At 37.7% G+C, this 21,750-nt stretch overlaps 1 protein-coding gene across 2 annotated transcripts in view; it reads left to right on the top strand.

Annotated features, from left to right (window-relative positions):
• The window catches only part of ERCC6L2 (ERCC excision repair 6 like 2), a 151,092-nt gene that overhangs the window by 99,594 nt on the left and 29,748 nt on the right, over positions 1 to 21,750 (top strand). For both annotated transcript variants that reach the window (XM_040245234.1, XM_040245244.1), the window contains exons 15-17: positions 9,236 to 9,316; positions 10,689 to 11,838; positions 17,130 to 17,284. In XM_040245234.1, coding sequence (XP_040101168.1) covers positions 9,236 to 9,316; positions 10,689 to 11,838; positions 17,130 to 17,284 — 1,386 coding nt within the window. The remainder of the gene's footprint in view (positions 1 to 9,235; positions 9,317 to 10,688; positions 11,839 to 17,129; positions 17,285 to 21,750) is intronic.

Consider the following 21,750-nt stretch of genomic DNA (forward strand, 5'->3'; position numbering starts at 1 on the left):
TGTCTTTTTTGCTGTCCTGCATACAGGGTCATCATTGCCATCTTCCTAAATTCCATATATATGTGTTAGTATACTGTATTGGTGTTTTTCTTTCTGGCTCACTTCACTCTGTATAATTGGCTCCAGTTTCATCCATCTCATCAGAACTGATTCAAATGTATTCTTTTTAATGGCTGAGTAATACTCCATTGTGTATATGTACCACAGCTTTCTTATCCATTCATCTACTGATGGACATCTAGGTTGTTTCCATGTCCTGGCTATTATAAACAGTGCTGCGATGAACATTGGGGTACATGTGTTTCTTTCAATTCTGGTTTCCTCTGTGTGTATGCCCAACAGTGGGATTGCTGGGTCATAAGGCATTTCTATTTGCAATTTTTTAAGGAATCTCCACACTGTTCTCCATAGTGGCTGTACTAGTTTGCATTCCCACCAACAGTGTAGGAGGGTTCCCTTCTCTCCACACCCTCTCCAGCATTTATTGCTTGCAGATTTTTTCTTAACAGGATATTTATATCCTTTAAAAAAACTTTTAAATTCTTTAATATACTAGAAAACTAAGAATATTAGCCCACGTTTTAATTAATATTGATATGAGTATCGTGAAATCTTGAGCTATCATTTTTTTTCAATCCCTTTATCATAAAGCTGAGGAAACTGAGTCTTGAAAAACTTAAGGATATTTCCCTTAACTTCCAGGACTTTGTAGTAAAACCTTAATGTACTTCATTTATTTAATCGTACCATAAAAACAGTTCAAGGACTAATTAGTCTCTGTCCTTAAAGAATTTAGACCATGTTTATGGGATATGGAAGAGAACATTTATATAATGTACACGTAACATTGGTGAGCATATGTTAAGTCAGTTTGGTAGTGGTTCAAATGTGATCACCAATGGATGGAGAAGAGGAAGGTATGTATTATTTGTATGTCATGAATATTACAACTGTTATAATTGAGTGACCCATTTAAGGTTCCCTTTTTTCTTGTTTCGTATATGCTGGTTCTTTCATGGACTTCTTGATTCCTCTTCTCTAATCAATAACCTTGTCTGTCCTTCAGGTCCCCCTCAGATAGTACCTCCATCACAGAGTACTGCGCAACATATGTACATTTGTGTTTCTAATCTGAGATCATTATCTATAAAATATATTCATATTATATTACTTTTCCTGTTTTCTGTTGTTCAGTCGCTAAGTCCTGCCTGGCTCTGCAACCCCATGGACTGCAGTCTGCCATGCTTCCCTGTCCTTCACTCAGTTCAGTTCACTCACTCAGTCACGTCCGACTCTTTGTGACCCCATGGACGGCAGCATGCCAGGCCTCCCTGTCTATCACCAACTTGCAGAGTTTACTCAGACTCATGCCCATTGAGTCAGTGATGCCATCCAACCGTCTCATCCTCTGTCATCCCTTCCTCCTCCCGCCTTCAGTCTTTCCCAGCATCAGGATCTTTTCCAGTGAGTCAGTCTTTGTATTAGGTGACCAAAGTATTAGAGTTTCAGCTTCAGCATCAGTCCTTCCAGTGAATATTCAGGACTGATTTCCTTTAGGATAGACTGGTTGAATCTCTTTGCTGTCCAAGGGACTCTCAAGAGTCTTCTCCAACTCCACGATTCAAAAGTGTCAATTCTTCGGCCCTCAGCTTTCTTTATAGTCCAACTCTCACATCCATACATGACTACTGGAAAAACTATAGCCTTGACTAGACGGACCTTTGTTGGCAAAATAATGTCTCTGCTTTTTAATATGCTGTCTAGGTTGGTTATAACTTTTCTTCCAAGAAAAGTTCCTCTTCCAAGGAGCAAGCATCTTTTAATTTCATGGCTGCAGTCACCATCTACAGTGATTTTGGACCCCCAAAATAAAGTCTCTCACTGTTTCCACTGTTTCCCCATCTATTTGCCATGAAATGATGGGACCAGATGCCATGATCTTGGTTTTCTGAATGTTGAGATTTAAGCCAACTGTTTCACTCTCCTCTTTCACTTTCATCAAGAGGCTCTTTAGTTCTTCTTCACTTTCTGCCATAAGAGTGATGTCATCTGCATATCTAAGGTTATTGATACTGATTATTAGGATATTGATATTGCCAGGTTATTCTCCTGGCAATCTTGATTCCAGCTTGTGCTTTATCCAGCCCAGCATTTCTCATGATGTACTCTACCTATAAATTAAATAAGCAGGGTGACAAAATACAGACTTGACATACTCCTTTTCCTATTTGGAACCAGTCCGTTGTTCCATGTCCAGTTCTAACTGTTGCTTCCTGACCTGCATACAGATTTCTCAAGAGGCAGGTAACGTGGTCTGGTATTCCCATCTCTTGAAGAATTTTCCACAGTTTGTTGTGATCCACACAGGCAAAGGCTTTGGCATTGTCAATAAAACAGAAGTAGATGTTTTTCTGGAACTTTCTTGCTTTTCTGATGATCCATTGGATTTTCTCAATTTGGTCTGGTTCCTCTGCCTCTCCTAAATCCTGCTTGAACATCTGGAAGTTCACGGTTCATATACTGTTGAAGCCTGGCTTGGAGAATTTTAAGCATTACTTTGCTAACATGTGAGATGAGTACAGTTATGTGATAGTCTGAGCATTCTTTGGTATTGCCTTTCTTTGGGATTGGAATGAAAACTGACCTCTTCCATCCTGTGGCCACTGCTGAGTTTTCTAAATTTGCTGGCGTATTGAGTGCAGCACTTTCACAGCATCATTTTTGACTAGCCTTCAGAGGATGAGATGGCATGACCAACTCAATGGACAAGACAACTCAATGGACAAGATCTTGTCCATTGAGTTGGTCATGCCATCTCATCCTCTGCCGTCTCCTTCTCCTCTTGCCCTCAGTCTTTCCCCGCATCAGGATCGTTTTCAGTGAGTTGGCTCTTCATGTCAGATGGACAGAGTATTGAAGATTCAGCTTCAGCGTCAGTCCTTCCAATGAATGTTCAGGGTTGATTTTCTTTAGGATTGATTGATTGGATCTCCTTGCTGTCCATGGAACCCTCAAGAGTCTTTTCCAGCACCACAGTTATAAAACATCAATTCTTTGTGCTCAGCCTTCCTGTTTTCTGCTATATATTAAATAGTTTTGTTCTCTGTTTTTAATCAGCATAGCCACTGTTCCTCTGTTAAAAAAGTGTTATGTAAGACATTGCATTTGACAGGTTATTAGACAGAAAGTTCTCTTATTCTCTGGTTGTCCTCAATATATATTATTTTTCCTCCAGGATTGTTTATTAATGACAGGACCCTCCATAATCTTATATTTTGTTTATGGCAGAATATGCTTAACTTCTCACCAGGAACATCATTGGCATTAAATTATTTAATTAAATTTTGAATTAAAGTTGCTCATTTGTTATCAGTCAGAATTTAGTAGATTCATGTTGTGCTTTTGGCCAAATCCCGTTTTAAAATGTTATTAGTCCAAGCCCTATATAAGGGAAGCATATATCATAAAGTAAAAGAAGTGTTTTACTTCCTGTGATACATGTTTAATTTTTCAAGGTTGTAGAAAAATCCCTTTTTAAATGTTTTAAGATATAGAAATTTGAATTTATAGAGTGCTTTTACTATGATGATTTCTGGGCATTTTAGTTCTATTTTACATTGACTTTCTTTTAATGGTTTCCCTTTAGAATATATATATTGATAACTAATTTCACAACTATTGAGTATGTGCAAAATGCCCAGTATTATACATCATAGAGCTGCTGCTGCTGCTGCTAAGTCACTTCAGTTGTGTCCAACTATGTGTGAACCCATAGACGGCAGCCCACCCGGCTCCCCCATCCCTTGGATTCTCCAGGCAAGAACAGTGGAGTGGGTTGCCATTTCCTTTTCCAGTGTAGGAAAGTGAAAAGTGAAAGTGAATTTGCTCAGTCGTGTCTGACTCTTTGCGACCCCATGGACTGCAGCCTACCAGGCTCCTCTGTCCATGGGATTTTCCAAGCAAGAGTACTAGAGTGGGGTGTGATTGCCTTCTCCAATCATAGAGCTGCTGCTGCTGCTGCTGCTGCGTTGCTTCCAACTCTGTGCGAACCCATAGACAGCAGCCCACCAGGCTCCCCCATCCCTGGGATTCTCCAGGCAAGAACACTGGAGTGGGTTGCCATTTCCTTCTCCAGTGCATGAAAGTGAAAAGTGAGAGTGAAGTTGCTCATCATATCTGACCCTCATTGACCCCATGGACTGCAGCCTACCAGGCTCCTCCATCCATGGGATTTTCCAGGCAAGAGTACTGGAGTGGGGTGCCATTGCCTTCTCTGGATCATAGAGCTAGGCATACTGAAATTAATAAAATAGATTAAAAGTCCTACCTACAAAAATTTACATTCTATTTGGGAGAAACAAATAATAAAGAGAAAAAAATAACTGAATTTAGTAAATCATGATGACAGATTCTAAAGATAAATATAGAGCAAGTAGAAGATGAATAAATTCTAGAGATCTAATACACAGCATGGTGAGCATTGTCAACAATACTATGTTATATACCCCAAAACTGCCTAAGGAACAGATCTTAAGTGTTCTCACCACATAAAAGAAATGATAATTATACATTAGAGGTATTAGCTAAAGCTGTGATGGTAATCATATTACAGAATATGTGCATGTGTACTCAAGTCACGTCTGACTCTTTGTAGCTCAGTCGACTGTAGCCCACTGGGCTCCTTTGTCCCTGGGTTGCCGTTTCCTACTCCAGGGGATCCTCCTGACTCAAGGATCAAACCCATGTCTCTTGCATTTCCTGCGTTGCTAGGCAAATTCTTTACCACTGAGCCACTTGAGAAGCCCCCCATTACAATATATAAACATATGAAATTAATACCTTGTAGACCTTAAATGAACATGCTATATGTAATATGTAAAGTATATCTCAAAAAAGAAAAAAAAAAAATAGAGCCAGGAAACAAAATGGGGAAACTGTCAAGGAGAGAGCATTACAATTTTAGATGGAGTAGCCAAGGAAGCATTCACTGTGAGATTGCATTTGACTCTTTGAAGAGACAAGGAAGAAGTGTTTCAGACAGAAAAACAATGCAAAGACCCTCAGAGAGGAGCATGCTCAGCATGATTTCAAAATGGCAAGGAAACCAAAGTAGCCAGAGTGTAGTAAAACAGAGAGTCAAAGATGGGGCCAGTGAGATGACAGAAAGCCAGATCCTGTGGGAACTTTGGCTTTGACTTTGAGTGAGAACAAAAGCAATTGGAGTTCTGAATAGCAGAATGACATAGTGTAATCTATACTGTTTATTCTAAAGATTAGAATTGGACTATAGAGGTACAAAAACAGAAGCAAGAAGCCAGGTAGGGAGATACTGCAACAATCTAGCCAAGAGTTGGTGGTTTGGGCCAGAGGATAGTGGTGTGTACCCTGAGGCACTGACAGGATCTGCTGATGGAGTAGATATAAGGTATGTAGAAGAAGCAATTACGGATGACTTTATACAGTCAGCAAAAACAAGACCGGGAGCTGACTGTGGCTCAGATCATGAACTCCTTATTGCCAAATTCAGACTTAAATTGAAGGCGAGGAAAACCACTAGACCATTCATGTATGACCTAAATCAAATCCCTTATGATTATACAGTGGAAGTGAGAAATAGATTTAAGGGACTAGCTCTGATAGAGTGCCTGATGAACTATGGATGGAGGTTCGTGACATTGTACAGGAGACAGGGATCAAGACCATCCTCATGGAAGAGAAATGCAAAAAAGCAAAATGGCTGTCTGAGGTGGCCTTATAAATAGCTGTGAAAAGAAGAGAAGCAAAAAGTAAAGGAGAAAAAGTAAAGATATAAGCATCTGAATGCAGAGTTCTAAAGAATAGCAAGGAGAGATAAGAAAGCCTTCCTCAGCGATCAATGCAAAGAAATAGAGGAAAACAACAGAATGGGAAAGACTAGAGATCTCTTCAAAGAAAATTAGAGATACCAAGGGATCATTTCATGCAAAGATGGGCTCAATAAAGGACAGAAATGGTATGGACCTAACAGAAGCAGAAGATATTAAGAAGAGGTGGCAAGGATACACAGAAGAACTGTACAAAAAAGAGCTTCACGACCCAGATAATCATGATGGTGTGATCACTCACCTAAAGCCAGACATCCTGGAATGTGAAGTCAAGTGGGCCTCAGAAAGCATCACTATGAATAAAGCTAGTGGAGGTGATGGAATTCCAGTTGAGCTATTTCAAATCCTGAAAGATGATGCTGTGAAAGTGCTGCACTCAATATGCCAGCAAATTGGGAAAACTCAGCAGTGGCCACAGGACTAGAACAGGTCAGTTTCCATTCTAATCCCAAAGAAAGGCAATGACAAAGAATGCTCAAACTACTGCACAATTGCACGCATCTCACGTGCTAGTAAAGTAATGCTCAAAATTCTCCAAGCCAGGCTTCAGCAGTACATGAACCGTGAACTTCCTGATGTTCAAACTGGTTTTAGAAAAGGCAGAGGAACCAGAGATCAGATTGCCAACATCCGCTGGATCATGGAAAAAGCAAGAGAGTTCCAGGAAAACATCTATTTCTGCTTTATTGACTATGCCAAAGCCTTTGACTGTGTGGATCACAATCAACTGTGGAAAATTCTGAAAGAGATGGGAATACCAGACCACCTGACCTGCCTCTTGAGAAACCTATATGCAGGTCAGGAAGCAACAGTTAGAACTGGACATGAAACAACAGACTAATTCCAAACAGGAAAAGAAGTATGTCAAGGCTATATATTGTCACCCTGCTTATTTAACTTATATGCAGAGTACATCATGAGAAACACTGGGCTGGAAGAAGCACAAACTGGAATCAAGATTTCCAGGAGAAATACCAATAACCTCAGATATGCAGATGACACCACCCTTATGGCAGAAAGTGAAGAGGAATTAAAAAACCTCTTGATGAAAGTGAGAGTGAAAAAGTTGGCTTAAACCTCAACATTCAGAAAACTAAGATCATGGCATCCGGTCCCATCACTTCATGGGAAATAGATGGGGAAACAGTGGAAATAGTGTCAGACTTTATTTTGGGGGGCTCCAAAATCACTGCAGATGGTGATTGCAGCCATGAAATTCAAAGACGCTTACTCCTTGGAAGGAAAGTTATGACCAACCTAGATAGCAATTCAAAAGCAGAGACATTACTTTGCCAACAAAGGTCCATCTAGTCAAGGCTATGGTTTTTCCAGTGGTCATGTATGGATGTGATAGTTGGACTGTGAAGAAAGCTGAGCACAGAAGAATTGATGCTTTTGAGCTGTGGTGTTGGAGAAGACTCTTGAGAGTCCCTTGGACTGCAAGGAGATCCAGCCACTCCATCCTAAAGGAGATCAGTCCTGGGTGTTCATTGGAAGGACTGATGCTCAAGCTGAAACTCCAGTACTTTGGCCACCTCATGTGAAGAGTTGACTCATTGGAAAAGACTCTGATGCTGTGAGGGATTGGGGGCAGGAGGAGAAGGGGACGACAGAGGATGAGATGGCTGGATGGCATCACTGACTTGATGGACTTGAGTTAACTCCGGAAGTTGGTGATGGACAGGGAGGCCTGGCGTGCTGTGATTCATGGGGTCGCAAGGAGTTGGACACAACTGAGCAACTGAACTGAACTGACCCAGGGTATTTATGGGCTTCCCATGTGGCCCTGGTGCTAACGAATCTGCCTGTCAATTCAAGAGACGCCAAGAGATGCAGTTTCAATCCCTCAGTCAGGTAGATCCTTTGGAGGAGGGCACGGCAGTCCACTCCAGTATTCTTGCCTGCAGAAGCTCTTAGAGAAGCCTGATGGGCTACAGCCAAGTCAGAGATGACTGAAGTGACTTAACATGCATGTACACCAGGGTGTTTGGACTGAGCAACAGAAGACTGGAGTTGCCATATACCTGTCACTGAGGGGTTCTGACAGCTTGAAGAATTCTGGTGCTGTCAGTTACACCTATCATATTTGACTTCTGTTGAAGAGAAAAAAAGGAGTACTAGGAAGGAGGCTCCTCACTCCCTTAACGTGACAGCCTCTGGGCTTTGGTAGAAAAGATCTTATTCAGGAACTCTTTATCATTCTTTCAAATTCAGTAGGAGAGTTTCTCACTTGTTGCCTTGGGTACTAGGTAACCAGAACCATATCTTTGGTAAATTATGAACACTGGTGTATTCATAAATTGGATATTTGTAACTCTGGTAATGATAATGTTATTTCCCCTTGTCTATCAACAGATAGACTTAAAAAGAGAAATAAATGTATTTCCTTTTGAAGAAGAATTTAGTATTCTAGAGTCTAGGCCATTAAATATCTCTGCTAAATGATATACCAAAAGCTGTAAAAGCATACTTTTCCTAAAAGATGTAGCTAGCTTCTTAGAATATCAAGATTTTTTTTAGTTTTATATAAGATGGATATTTTCATTTTCATATCTGCTTCACTGAAGAAATCAATAAACCTATTGTAATGAATATGAAATATAAGTACACTAGCAACATAAGCTAAAATATCAAGTTCCCAATACCCAGTATTTTTTATGATAATGTATCCTTAGAGTTATTACAATATTATATAATATTTATATTATATAAATATTACATACCAAGTTATATAGTTATCATATAGACATGGTTATTATAGGCTATCACTACTGGGTAAATTTTTAACATTCTTTTCACCCTCCCTCCCTACTAGGGCTTTTAGTGGAGTTTGCTGAAAAATGGTATTAATTTTCTATCTGAAAAAGTAAGCTTATGATAAGAATGAGTTTTTTATGGGTCCACAAGATTTCCACAGTGCCTCTATACTATCTAAGAATTATAAGCATTTAAATATATATATATATATATATATATATATGAATTCCTGAATTAGCAAATTGAAAAATAGCATTAGAGAGTTAAAGCAAGATGTACTCCGTTTACTTATTTATTTGTTTTTTTGCACCCCCATGTGGTTTGAGGGATCTTAGTTTCCCAGATAGGGATTAAACCAGGCCCACAGCAGTGAAATTGCAGAGTCACAAACACTGAGAAAGTGAAAGTGAAAGTTGCTCAATCATGTCAGACTCTTTGGGAACCCATGACTAGAATACTGGAGTGGGTAGCCAGCCGTTCCCTTCTCCACCGAACTGCCAGGGAATTCCCTGTATTCACTTTTCCTAACTCTTAAGTTTTATCATGCCATTGCTGTTGTTTATCTGGTTGTTTCTACTTTATATATTTTATACAGTGATTTGCATTTTTTGTAGAGAGAAGGCAAGGTGGAAGCTGGAATCATGACAGCTACAACGTGGTTGAACGAGGAGCCTCCAGTACACAAACTAGAAACAGTAAGCAGTTTTTGAATCTGGAGCTCCTGGGAAACATGTACATGATGATTTTAACTTTCTTTTCTTTTTCCTTCATTTTTCAATGTGTAAAGAAAATGGATTTTTTAAACAGGGACACAAAGTCAGAGAACTGTCAGTAAAATTAATAATTTAGGCTAATATTTCATATCATTAAATTCAGGAGCAATCTTCAAGTTTTTACATCCAAACTGGAATTTTAACTATACCAAACTACAAATTCAGAAATAAATGCACTGTGTAGGTAACCATTCTAACATAAGCAATAAATTAAATAGAAAAATCACAATCAGTATATATTTAATATTATTAAATCCAGACATCAAACTCATTCTCTGACTCAAGCAGATATTTGAGTCCTTTGTCTTGTGACAGTTTTGGTAGTCATCTCACATTCTACAAAAATTTATGTTGTCATCATAAAGCCTTCTTAAAAGTAAAGAATATGTGTAAAATTTTAATTGCTGTTGCTATTTTTGTCTTTTATTAAAGAATTTAACTCTAAATTTATAGTAGCCCAAAGATATAATGGGCTACATGATAACTAGCTGTTATGATACAATATGCATATGATACAGCAATATATTATGTAACTATGGTAACTATATGCAGTGATAACTATTAATTTGTAACAGCCCTATAAATTTATATCACCCATTATGTGGTGAATATTTTTTTTAATTTATAGAAATACATGAATATCAAATGTTGGCAGAAATATTACCAGATTATCGGATAATACTTTCCCCAAATCTTTCACTAATAAAGCCTCAGTTTTCAGAAACTGAAGAATATATTTAGCTCTAATTGATGTGAAAAAAATAAATATTAGGCTTAAATTTGTAATAAATTTTACTTCAGAATAGCTTCAATATTTTATTTATTTATGGTGGTCAAGATCCTGTCCAATCTTATTTTTAATGAACTAGAAATATTTTCTAGTTGGGAATTCTTTAACTGCTACACATTTGTTTTGTTTTTAAAGCATGGTTGAAAGTATCAGCTGGACTGTAGTAAGCAACAGGTTATGTGCTTTTCACTTTAAGGCCAGATTCAATCTCTGCATCTTAGAAGCTAACAGTTCTGCTCTGTGTTTTCCTGTGAATAATTTGACCACTTTATATTCTAGTTTTAACTTTTATTTATTCGGAAAGTTATTCAACTTGAAAAGAGTATACCAGACTGTAATATTAAATCCTTTATATTTGTTTACCACATGTTTTACTTTTAGAAAAAACCAAGTGATATACTTGTATATAAATTATCTGCCCAAATTTAATTCCCTTCCAGTGTAATAGATCTGATGTCATTATTTTGACATTTTCTAATGTTTCTGTCATTGGCTCTTCTATAGGCGAGGGAGCCTGACGGTCAGGAACACAGAGGTCCAGAACAGCTAGCGGAAGCAGCGCGTGATCTCTGCAGTGATTTTAGTGAAGATGAATCAGTGAGCAACTCAGTAACAAAGACTGCTAAAAACAAAGCATCTGACTCAAGGAAAGCTTCAGTTTCTCCTGGGCAGCTTAGCCTACTCCAGTGTGGTTTCTCTAAATTGTTTGAGACAAAATGTGAAACGGTTGAGGATGGTGATGAAAATATTGCCTCTGACAATGAAAGTTCTGATGAACAGCCCACATGCTTTTCAACAGAAGCCAAAAATGCTGGTTGTCAGAAGAGCCAAGACTCAGTTGGTACTTTGAAACATCAGAAATTAGCTAATGTCCTAAATCCAAATGGAAAATGTGTTTTAGATAAAAGTGAGAAAATTTTAGAAGAGAATATTCCTTCTGAATCTGATGATGAGAAAAACTTTAAAAACACAGTTGACCACCATTGCATTTTACAGAATGTCACAGAATCAGAAGATAGTGATATCATCTTTCCCACACAATATACAACTCAGAGATTTAAGAAGAATATAAGGTTTAAGCCACCTGTGGATGGATCTGAAGATTCTGAATCAGAAAATCCTGTAAATATAAAAAATAATGGTGATGATACAAAGACCAATGTCAGAGGAAATGGGCTAATTTCAAAACAATTAAATCTTGAGATTGAGACCCTAAAATCTAATACAAAAAGAAAAGATAGTAGTGATATTAGTGATGAATCTGATGACATTGAAGTTTTCTGCAAGTCAAGAGTAAGAAAGCAAAGAGCTACTAGTTCTCTGAGGTTTAAGAGAAAAAAGGAAAATAAAAGAGAACTTTACACTTTTCCAAAAACAATGAAGAAAGCAAACCAACGGTGTGCAACAGATGAAGATTGTAACTCTCAGACTATTGATGATTTTTCATCCTCAGATGATAATTTATCTGTTGGCCACATCAGTTTCTCTAAACAAAACCATAGACCAAAAACTATAAAAGATAAAATCAGTGTCTCTTCAAAATTAACTAACCATAAAAGAAACAGCACTTTCGTACCAAGAAAACCAATGAAATTTCCAAATGAGAGCATTGTCAATCAAAATCGGATATGTGAATCAATGGATAAATTTTTAGGTAACTGCAAATCCATTCTGAAAACTTTTCTTTACATATTTGTTGTATGCAATCAAATAGCTCTTAAGAGATGCTTGAATTAGTTTGAATTAACTCTGCGATCGAGATGCTATATTGAGATACAAATGAGGAAGTGGGTAGTGGCAGGATAAAGGGAAGACCTAGATCAGGATAGAGAAGTTTGTCATGTATATCAGAACCCCTTCTATGTAGCCCATCTGAATCACTATAAACTAATTATTTTAACTTTTTTACATTTTTATGGTTTTATCAAATGTGTATACATTTGATACAATGTATAACCCATAACATTATAGTTTAGTCTCATTAAAAAAATTTTATATAGTTTATAAGATTCTTCCTCCATCCCTTTCATTTCTTTACAGTTTATATGATTTTTTTTCTTTTTTTTCCCCCCTTCTTTATATGATTTCTTTGTTGAAGAAAGCAGGCCAGTTATTTTCTGCAGTTTGTATTTTGCTGATTGTGTGCTATTGGTGCAGGTGAACATATTCCTCAACCCTCTGTATTTCCTGAAAAAGAGCAGTTGGCTTCTGACACTGTATCAAATTCAGGTTCAGTCCCTTTGGCAAGACAAAAGTTCAGTTCAGTTTAGTCGCTCAGTCATGTCCAACTCTTTGCGACCCCATGAACCACAGCACGCCAGGCCTCCACCAACTCCCGGAGTCCACCCAAACCCACGTCCATTGAGTCGGTGATGCCATCCAACCATCTCATCCTGTCGTCCCCTTCTCCTCCTATCCTCAATCTTTCCCAGCATCAGGGTCTTTTCAGATGAGTCAGCTCTTCACATCAGGTGGCCAAAGTATTGGAGTTTCAGCTTCAACATCAGTCCCTCCAATGAACACCCAGGACTGATCTCCTTTAGGATGGACTGGTTGGATCTCCTTGCAGTCCAAGGACTCTTAAGGGTCTTCTCCAACACCACAGTTCAAAAGCATCAATTCTGTGCTCAGCTTTCTTTATAGTCCAACTCTCACATCCATGCATGACCCCTGGAAAAACCATAGCCTTGACTAGATGGACCTTTGTTGGCAAAGTAATGTCTCTGCTTTTGAATATGCTATCTAGGTTGATCATAACTTTCCTTCCAAGGAATAAGCGTCTTTGAATTTCATGGCTGCAAGCACCATCTGCAGTGATTTGGGAGCCCAGAAAAATAAAGTCAGCCACTGTTTCCACTGTTTCCCCATCTATTTCCCATGAAGTGATGGGACTGGATGCCATGATCTTCATTTTCTGAATGTTAGTGTTTGACAAAATGTTTGCTGGTTTGTCTCGTTATGATCTTAGCAGCCATTTATTCACTCAAGAGTAGCACAATGATGGTTTCTACTTCTCATTTCTTTTTCATTTGTTAGAATGCTTTCGTGAGGCAGTACTTCCCCTCATCTACTATTACTTACCCAGTGGTACAGTTCATATAGATAAGGTAGGAAAAATAATTTCTTTACCAACTTTTAGTCATCCTTCAATTTCTTTTCTTAAAATCATTGTGAATTAATTGATTCAAGCACATTTAATGAGTCTAAATTCATTTCAATTAGTACCATTATTGAGGCTCAGTTTTCCCGTCTTTGGACAGTGGGAGCCTTTAAACATGAGCATTTTGATTCCTTAGATCTTTGACGTGATGCTAATCATCTTTGATAGCGATCTAGTATTACACAATACTCCAGGATCATCTCATGCATTTTCTGCCTCAGACCTAAAATCAGTCATTTCTCTAAGAAGTCTTGGTTTCTTTTAGTGACAAAGTGTGTTTCAAGACCACAATCTGGTGCTAGAAATGATCAATGCTACTACTTGCTTAGTTATTATTTCTTGGTCTTTTCAGTGGATAAATTTTGTTTATTATAAATTGTGTGTGTATATATATATGTATATGTGAGTTTATATATGTATGAAGTATGTATTTTTATATATGAGATAAATACTTCATGAGTTCATTTTCATGCTTCCATATTTATTCTTTATTTGGGGGGTATAGAGAAGGGATAGGCTACCCACTCCAGTATTCTTGGGCTTCCCTGTTGGCTTAGATGGTAGAGAATCTGCCTGCAGTGTGGAAGACCTGGGTTTGATCCCTGGGTTGGGAAGATCCCCTGGAGGAGGGCATGGCAACTCACTCCAATATTCTTGCCTGGAGAATCCCCATGGACAGAGAGGAGCCTGGTGGGCTACATGAGGACGCAAATAGTTGGACACAACTAGTTAGACACAACTGAGTGACTAAGTACACCTAGAGCTTTTACTTAACCTCTTCTTACCATATTTACATACTTTTTCTTCTCTACTGATAATCCTGGTTCTTAAGCATACAGGGAATGATTTAATTATAATATCCCATAATTACTCATTTTGTATCCATATTACACAAAAGTCAAATAATAAAAATATCAATACTATTGTAGTGTGATTCCTGGAACCGTTAATGTTTGGGGCAGACTATCCATATGCTCTCCCATTTCTCCCTGGTTTTAAAATGGATATGTTATGTGTTCATTGTCAGAATACACTGCATTATACTCTCTCCTCTTAGACTTCTATTCTTGGTTTACAGGTAACTGTAAATTTAATGCTTCTCATTAGTCTTCATGTAAGTGTCACTCTAGTCATTTTGATTGTCTAAAGCTTATATTCTAATAGATCTCTTATTTCTAGTAGATCCCATAAAGTTCTCATGAGAGTAATATTCTCTGAGATTCTTGTTAATAACAGTTTGTGCCCTTTGTAGTTAAAAGTCTGATTTTTATTGCTGATCCCTATGTTTTACCATTTTCTTGAAATCTTTTACCTAATTTTGAAATTAGTTACAATTTTGTTTTGTAAGCTTGTCTTTCTGGCATTTAGGGATGTTATTCTGCTGCTTATTCTCTTTTCCATTATAATTTTTATGAGATTTGACCCTTTGCTCATTTTTATACAAATTCTTTCCCCTGAATTTTTTAAAATGAGGCAGAATTTAGGAAATCTTTTCTAATTTCACAGAGATTCATATTTGTAATTTTTGCATAGTGTTCAAAACAGTATTGGGATTTCTTGTTTCTAACCATTTCCCCTGCTTTGCTCTCGACCATCTCTTTTCCTCATTCCTGTTCTTCCTATTCTGTTCACTTTTACTTCACCCCAGCAGTTTTCCTTCTTATTTAACCCCAGCCTGGGAGCCCTAGGGGGTCAGTTTGGGGAGTTCCTTAGGGCTAGCCTGCCCTAGCCCCTTAAGCAAGCCCCGTGTACTCTGTATTCAGCTTTAGAGAATGGAACATCTTCCCAAATATAGCTGCTGATCTCCAGGTAGCCTATTGTGCTAGAATCTCCTGTTCTCAAATCCATCAGATGCCACCCTGCCCCTTCCTTTTTCCTTCACACAAGCCCTGATGCCTACAGCGTGTGTAGCTACTAGTGAGCTGAACCCAACTTCTTGTATTTTAGAGCTAGTAGGAATATCTTGTCATCTAATTTTGTTGGAAGTGTTGTCCTTGGCTTTGGTTTTGCAGTCTAGTTACTCTCATGTTTTAGAAAGCTGGAAAAACTGCTTCCCCTTACCATCATCTGCTGACAGTCAGATTAGTGATTTTGGAGTTAGCATTGCTTTCAGAAGTGTCTTGATTTATTCCCCCCAAAAAATCACCAGAAAGAATCTGATATTTTGATGTAGAAACCTTAATAATTGTGTTTGACAAAACAAGCTTTCTTTTGTGGTTTTTAGTAGTCTTCATTTAAAAGTTCATTATGATACATACATATTTTGCCCTGCTATGGAAAAGTAGAGCCTTCTTATGTAATTTTTCATAAACTGAAATGGCGTAAAGCAAAGAAGCTTTACCTTAGGATAAATCTTGTTAATGGCTGCACAGGGTACATCCAGGTAAAGCACAGATACTCACCAACACAATTCAAAGTTCTGATGGCTTAATGCTGAGATGCTGAGTGTTGTTCCTGGTAAAGAAGCTTCACAGTGCCCTGCTTGCTGCTGAGGAGTATGCTGCCTCTTTAAGGTCTGGCTACAAACAAACACTGTTTTGCTTTTTGCCCTTTTTCATAAAAGTGAAAATCCTCTTTTGATTTCTTTCTGTTAGAGTGAAAACAGGTACTAATGTAAGTCTTTCAGAAAAGCTAAGTGGTAAAAAGGAAACGTTCAAGAAGTAGGGGATACCAACACTGGACTATCCTTTGGTTTGTGTGCAACAATTAGATTTTAGGTTTGAAGAATTATTGCATGAACTTCTGTTTTAAAGAGCAGCCAAGCTGGGTCTTTTTTTCTTTTTTACTATATAAAAGATGTAATAGTTTGTGTGGAACCTATTTTGAATGTATGAAATATGTCATTAAAATTAAGAATATTATCTGAGTCAATTTTTTACCAGAAGAATTCTTTGGATGGTTTTAAACTGTTGCTATATACACCCTAACTGATATTTCAAAATTTAAGGAGAAAATTATCTTGGTTGCTCTTTTAGTCATTTAACAACATCTTGTTTTCTCATGATTGGCAATTCTGACTGAGAGAGTTTCAGAGCTGAAAAAGCACAAGTGTTGAAGGGCATAATTGAGGTTCACTGTCAGAGGTGTTTGAGGGAGCTTTTATAGACTTCAATTCTAGCCTTCTCTTTTAATGACCACAATTTAAAAGTAAATTATAGGTGCCTAGCAGCAAAGCAATAAAAAAAAAAAGTAGCCATTTTTAAACTTCTTTTAGATAAAAGCTGTAAGTTAATTTTTTTCATTTCCTAAAAACCTCCAAATCTTGACAATCTCTGGGCATATGTACAAAAAAGACAATTTACAAACAATAAAACTGAACAAAGCTGACCAAACAGAACTCCCCGGTCATAAACCCCATGCTTCTACTTCATAACTGTAATCAAGTACGTGTTTAAAGGAACAAATGAGGTTAACACTGCTTTTAAATTAGTAAACATTCTTTTTACATCAACAGAGATGACAAATTCATAGAAACAACCTTTTACAATGACTTTCCTCATTTCACACTTGAATCTAAAAATTGTTACCTGATATCAGAAATTCTTATATGAGAGGGAAAAGTCATTTCTAAGTTAACCTAAGAGTTTAAAAATATATTTGAACTCTTTTTAATTTTTTTAAAAGAATATTAAGATATTGACATATAAACTCAGTGTTTTTCGTGAGGATTAAAAATAAAATAAGCATAACCTATTTAAATGTGTTGCTGATAATTTTTAAAGTATATCTTGAACTATATTGTTTCATCATAAGACATCAGTTAATAAACATGAATTACTTCTTAGATGGTGTTCAGGAAGTGGCTTACATTCACTCAAACCAGAATGTGATTGGATCAAGCAAAGCTGAAAATCACATGAGTCGATGGGCAGCACGTGATGTATTTGAACTGAAGCAGTTTTCTCAGCTTCCTGCTAACATAGCTGTTTGCACTTCTAAGGTAAGAAGATAATATACCTCTAGTTTTTATATCATTTTCACAGAAGTTCCTTAATAGGATCTTCTCTAAGTACCCCCTCAAAAGTAGCAACAGGATTATAAACGACTTACAAATAAATGTAAAAAGCAAAATACTATTTGGGGCATTGTATTCACAAAATGTTTTATATTAAAAGACAAATCTGTATCTAAATGCCTAATAATGTTGAGTTGCTTAATAGTTTCTTTAGTGAATATTTGCCAAAAATGAGGACTCTGAGGGAATCAGTTTAATCAGAACCAAAACTCCTGCTCGTATGGAAAAAGGAAAGTGTATCATTAGATTTCTTCTATAATTTTTCATCTAAAATGAAGACACATAAAAAGCTACATATAGAATTTGTATTTTTAACAAAAGGATTTTTAAATTTAATTTATTTTTTATTGAAGGATAATTGCTTTATAGAATTTTGCTGTTTTCTGTCCACCCTTAACATGAATCAGCCATCAGTTCAGTTCAGTTCAGTTCAGTCGCTCAGTCGTGTCAGCCATAGGCAGGATACGGTCCATGCAGTCGCAAAGAGTCGGACACAACTGAAATGACTGACCACATTGTCTTGTAATATCTTAGAGTTATTGTAATATTGGGCTTTGAAAGGCTGTGCTTTTAGCATTTTTTGATGTAATCCAAAGGCCTAGTTCCAAAATGCAAATCATATAAAAGCACTTTCATGACCCAAGTATGCTACTTTTTTATATTCTCACTTTACCTAGGAGTATACCATATCTCAAGCAGTACTGTAAGTAGCATTTCTACAGTTGTACTACCTTGTAGAAGCTATATGAAAAAGGCAGAAATGTGCTGGGTTTGCCAGAAATTTGCTATATTAAAATGAGGAGCATATCAGAATCTTTTAAACAGATAGCTAATTTTTTATTAGTTTTCTGTTTTCTTTTAAACCATGCCTTTTATTAAAACCATGCTCTTTTCCAAACAGACTTTAGTGTGAAAGGTCAGAAAACTTGGCAAATTCTGTAGTACATGTTAATACAGTGATTTAACTGGATATTGGTCACTAGCTTATTTAAATATTTCTCAGAGAAGAAATTTATAGCCATATAATACCTCCCAAAATGGACCAAGAAACAGTAAAAAGTCCCTTTGGAACCTTCATAAGGAAAGTTGTAAAATCAAACAGGATAGAAATATTTTTTGTTGTTTGCTGTTTAGTTGTTAAGTCATGTCCGACCTTTTTGCGACCCCATGGACTGTAGCCTGCCAGGCTCCTCTCTCCATGGGATTTTCCAGTCAAATATATTGGAGTCGGTTGCTATTTCCTTCTCCAGGGGATCTTCCCAACCCAGGGACCGAACCCATGTCTCCTGCATTGCAGGTAGATTCTTTACCGCTGAGCCACCAGGAAACCACCGATGGAAATACAGTTTGCTTTTATATTGGGAATGGTGGGAAGGGAGTTTCATCTTTACATTACCAATACAAATAGTTTTCAACCTTTTTTAGCCTCAACATTCTTGAGATGGACAGTACAATCTCATCAGAAACCTTGTTTCTTCATAGTGATGTTCAGAGTGAGGGGCATTTCTTGCCAGGAGAAACAAATTGGAATAGCCTGCCCCTGGAGTTTCTGATTTGCCTTTTGAGGCCATATATCTCCCTCATCACACATAGACCAATTTAGCAGAACTTTTTCAAGGAATACGAAGAAATCTGGTGTTTAATGACTGATTCATGGTGGGTATAAAAAATATTCAGGGAAAATTTAAAGCCATTAAGCTGGAAGGCCAATCCCATGCCACCAGTGCTAGCAGGGCAAGAACAGTCTATATAAGCATACTCATTTCATCAGCTGACTTCTTTAAATCAATACTTGATACAATAAAATTCTGACAATAAGATTTAATCCCTCAGATTTGACCTATGTCATTTAATACATCTAGTTAATAGTATCATTGTACTTCAGCATCTTGAAAGCTGTATTGTATTATTTATGTACAACAACCACTTGAGAACAGTATTATAAACTTACCATCAAAAAAGAAAGATCTTGGGTATATACTACTATATATAAAATAGATAACTAATTAGGACCTAGTGTATAGCACAGGGAACTTTTCTCAGTACTCCGTAATGACTTATATGGGATAAGAATCTAAAAAAGAAGGGATATGTGTATATGTATAATTGATAAATCAGCAGTGAATTTGCTGTACATCTGAAACTAACACAGCATTATGAATCAACTGTCAGTTCAGTTAGCAGTTCGGTCACTCAGTCGTGTCCGACTCTTTGCAACCCCGTGAATCGCAGCACCCCAGGCCTCCCTATCCATCACCAAATCCCGGAGTTCACTCAGACTCACGTCCATCGAGTCCGTGATGCCATCCAGCCATCTCATCCTCTGTCGTCCCCTTCTCCTCCTGCCCCCAATCCCTCACAGCATCAGAGTCTTTTCCAATGAGTCAACTCTTCGCATGATGTGGCCAAAGTACTGGAGTTTCAGCTTTAGCATCATTCTTTCCAAAGAAATCCCAGGGTTGATCTCCTTCAGAATGGACTGGTTGGATCTCCTTGCAGTCCAAGGGACTCTCAAGAGTCTTCTCCAACACCACAGTTCAAAAGCAGCAATTCTTCGGTGCTCAGCTTTCTTCATAGTCCAACTCTCACATCCATACATGACCACTGGAAAAACCATAGCCTTGACTAGACGGACCTTTGTTGGCAAAGTAATGTCTCTGCTTTTGAATATACTATCTAGGTTGGTCATAACTTTTCTTCCAAGGAGTAAGCATCTTTTAATTTCATGGCTGCAGTCACCATCTGCAGTGATTTTGGAGCCCACAAAAATAAAGTCTGACACTGTTTCTACTGTTTCCCCATCTATTTCCCATGAAGTGATGGGACCAGATGCCATGATCTTCGTTTTCTGAATGTTGAGGTTTAAGCCAACTTTTTCACTCTCCTCTTTCACTTTCATGAAGAGGCTTTTTAGCTCCTCTTCACTTTCTGCCATAAGGGTGGTGTCATCTGCATATCTGAGGTTATTGATATTTCTCCCGGCAATCTTGATTCCAGCTTGTGTTTCTTCCAACCTAGCTTTTCTCATGATGTACTCTGCATATCAGTTAAATAAGCAGGGTGACAATATACAGCCTTGACATACTCCTTTTCCTATTTGGAACCAGTCTGTTGTTCCATGTCCAGTTCTAACTGTTGCTTCCTGACCTGCATACAGATTTCTCAAGAGGCAGGTTAGGTGGTCTGGTATTCCCATCTCTTTCAGAATTTTCCACAGTTTATTGTGATCCACACAGTCAAAGGCTTTGACATGGTCAATAAGGCAGAAATAGATGTTTTTCTGGAACTCTCTTGCTTTTTCCATGATCCAGCGGATGTTGGCAATTTGATCTCTGGTTCCTCTGCCTTTAACCAGCTTGAACATCAGGGAGTTCATGGTTCACGTACTGCTGAAGCCTGGCTTGGAGAATTTTGAGCATTACTTTACTAGCATGTGAGATGAGTGCAATTGTGCGGTAGTTAGAGCATTCTTTTGCACTGCCTTTCTTTGGAATTGGAATGAAAACTGACCTTTTCCAGTCCTGTGGCCACTGCTGAGTTTTCCAAACTTGCTGGCATATTAAGTGCAGCACTTTCAGAGCATCATCTTTCAAGATTTGAAATACCTCAACTGGAATTCCATCCCCTCCACTAGCTTTGTTCGTAGTGATGCTTTCTAAGGCCCACTTGACTTCACGTTCCAAGATGTCTGGCTCTAGATTAGTGATCACATCATCATGATTATCTGGGTCATGAAGGTCTTTTTTGTACAGTTCTTCTGTGTATTCTTGCCACCTCTTCTTAATATCTTCTGCTTCTGTTAGGTCCAGACCATTTCTGTCCTTTATCGAGCCCATCTTTGCATGAAATGTTCCCTTGGTATCTCTAATTTTCTTGAAGAGATCTCTAGTCTTTCCCATTCTGTTCTTTTCCTCTATTTCTTTGCATTGATCACTGAAAAGGGCTTTCTTATCTCTTCTTGCTATTCTCTAGAACTCTGCATTCAGATGCTTATATCTTTCCTTTTCTCCTTTGCTTTTCACCTCTCTTCTTTTCACAGCTATTTGTAAGGCCTCCCCAGACAGCCATTTTGCTTTTTTGCATTTCTTTTTCATGGGGATGGTCTTGATCCCTGTCTCCTGTACAGTGTCAGGAACCTCAGTCCATAGTTCATCAGGCACTCTATCTATCAGATCTAGGCCCTTTAATCTATTTCTCACTTCTACTGTATAATCATAAGGGATTTGATTTAGGTCATACCTGAATGGTCTAGCGATTTTCCCTACTTTCTTCAATTTGAGTCTGAATTTGGCAATAAGGAGTTTATGATCTGAGCCACAGTCAGCTCCTGGTCTTGTTTTTGTTGACTGTATAGAGCTTCTCCATCTTTGAATCAACTATACTCCAATAAA

Source organism: Oryx dammah, unplaced genomic scaffold, assembly GCF_014754425.2.
Source record: "Oryx dammah isolate SB20612 unplaced genomic scaffold, SCBI_Odam_1.1 HiC_scaffold_1, whole genome shotgun sequence".
NCBI classification, from domain to species: Eukaryota; Metazoa; Chordata; class Mammalia; order Artiodactyla; family Bovidae; genus Oryx; species Oryx dammah.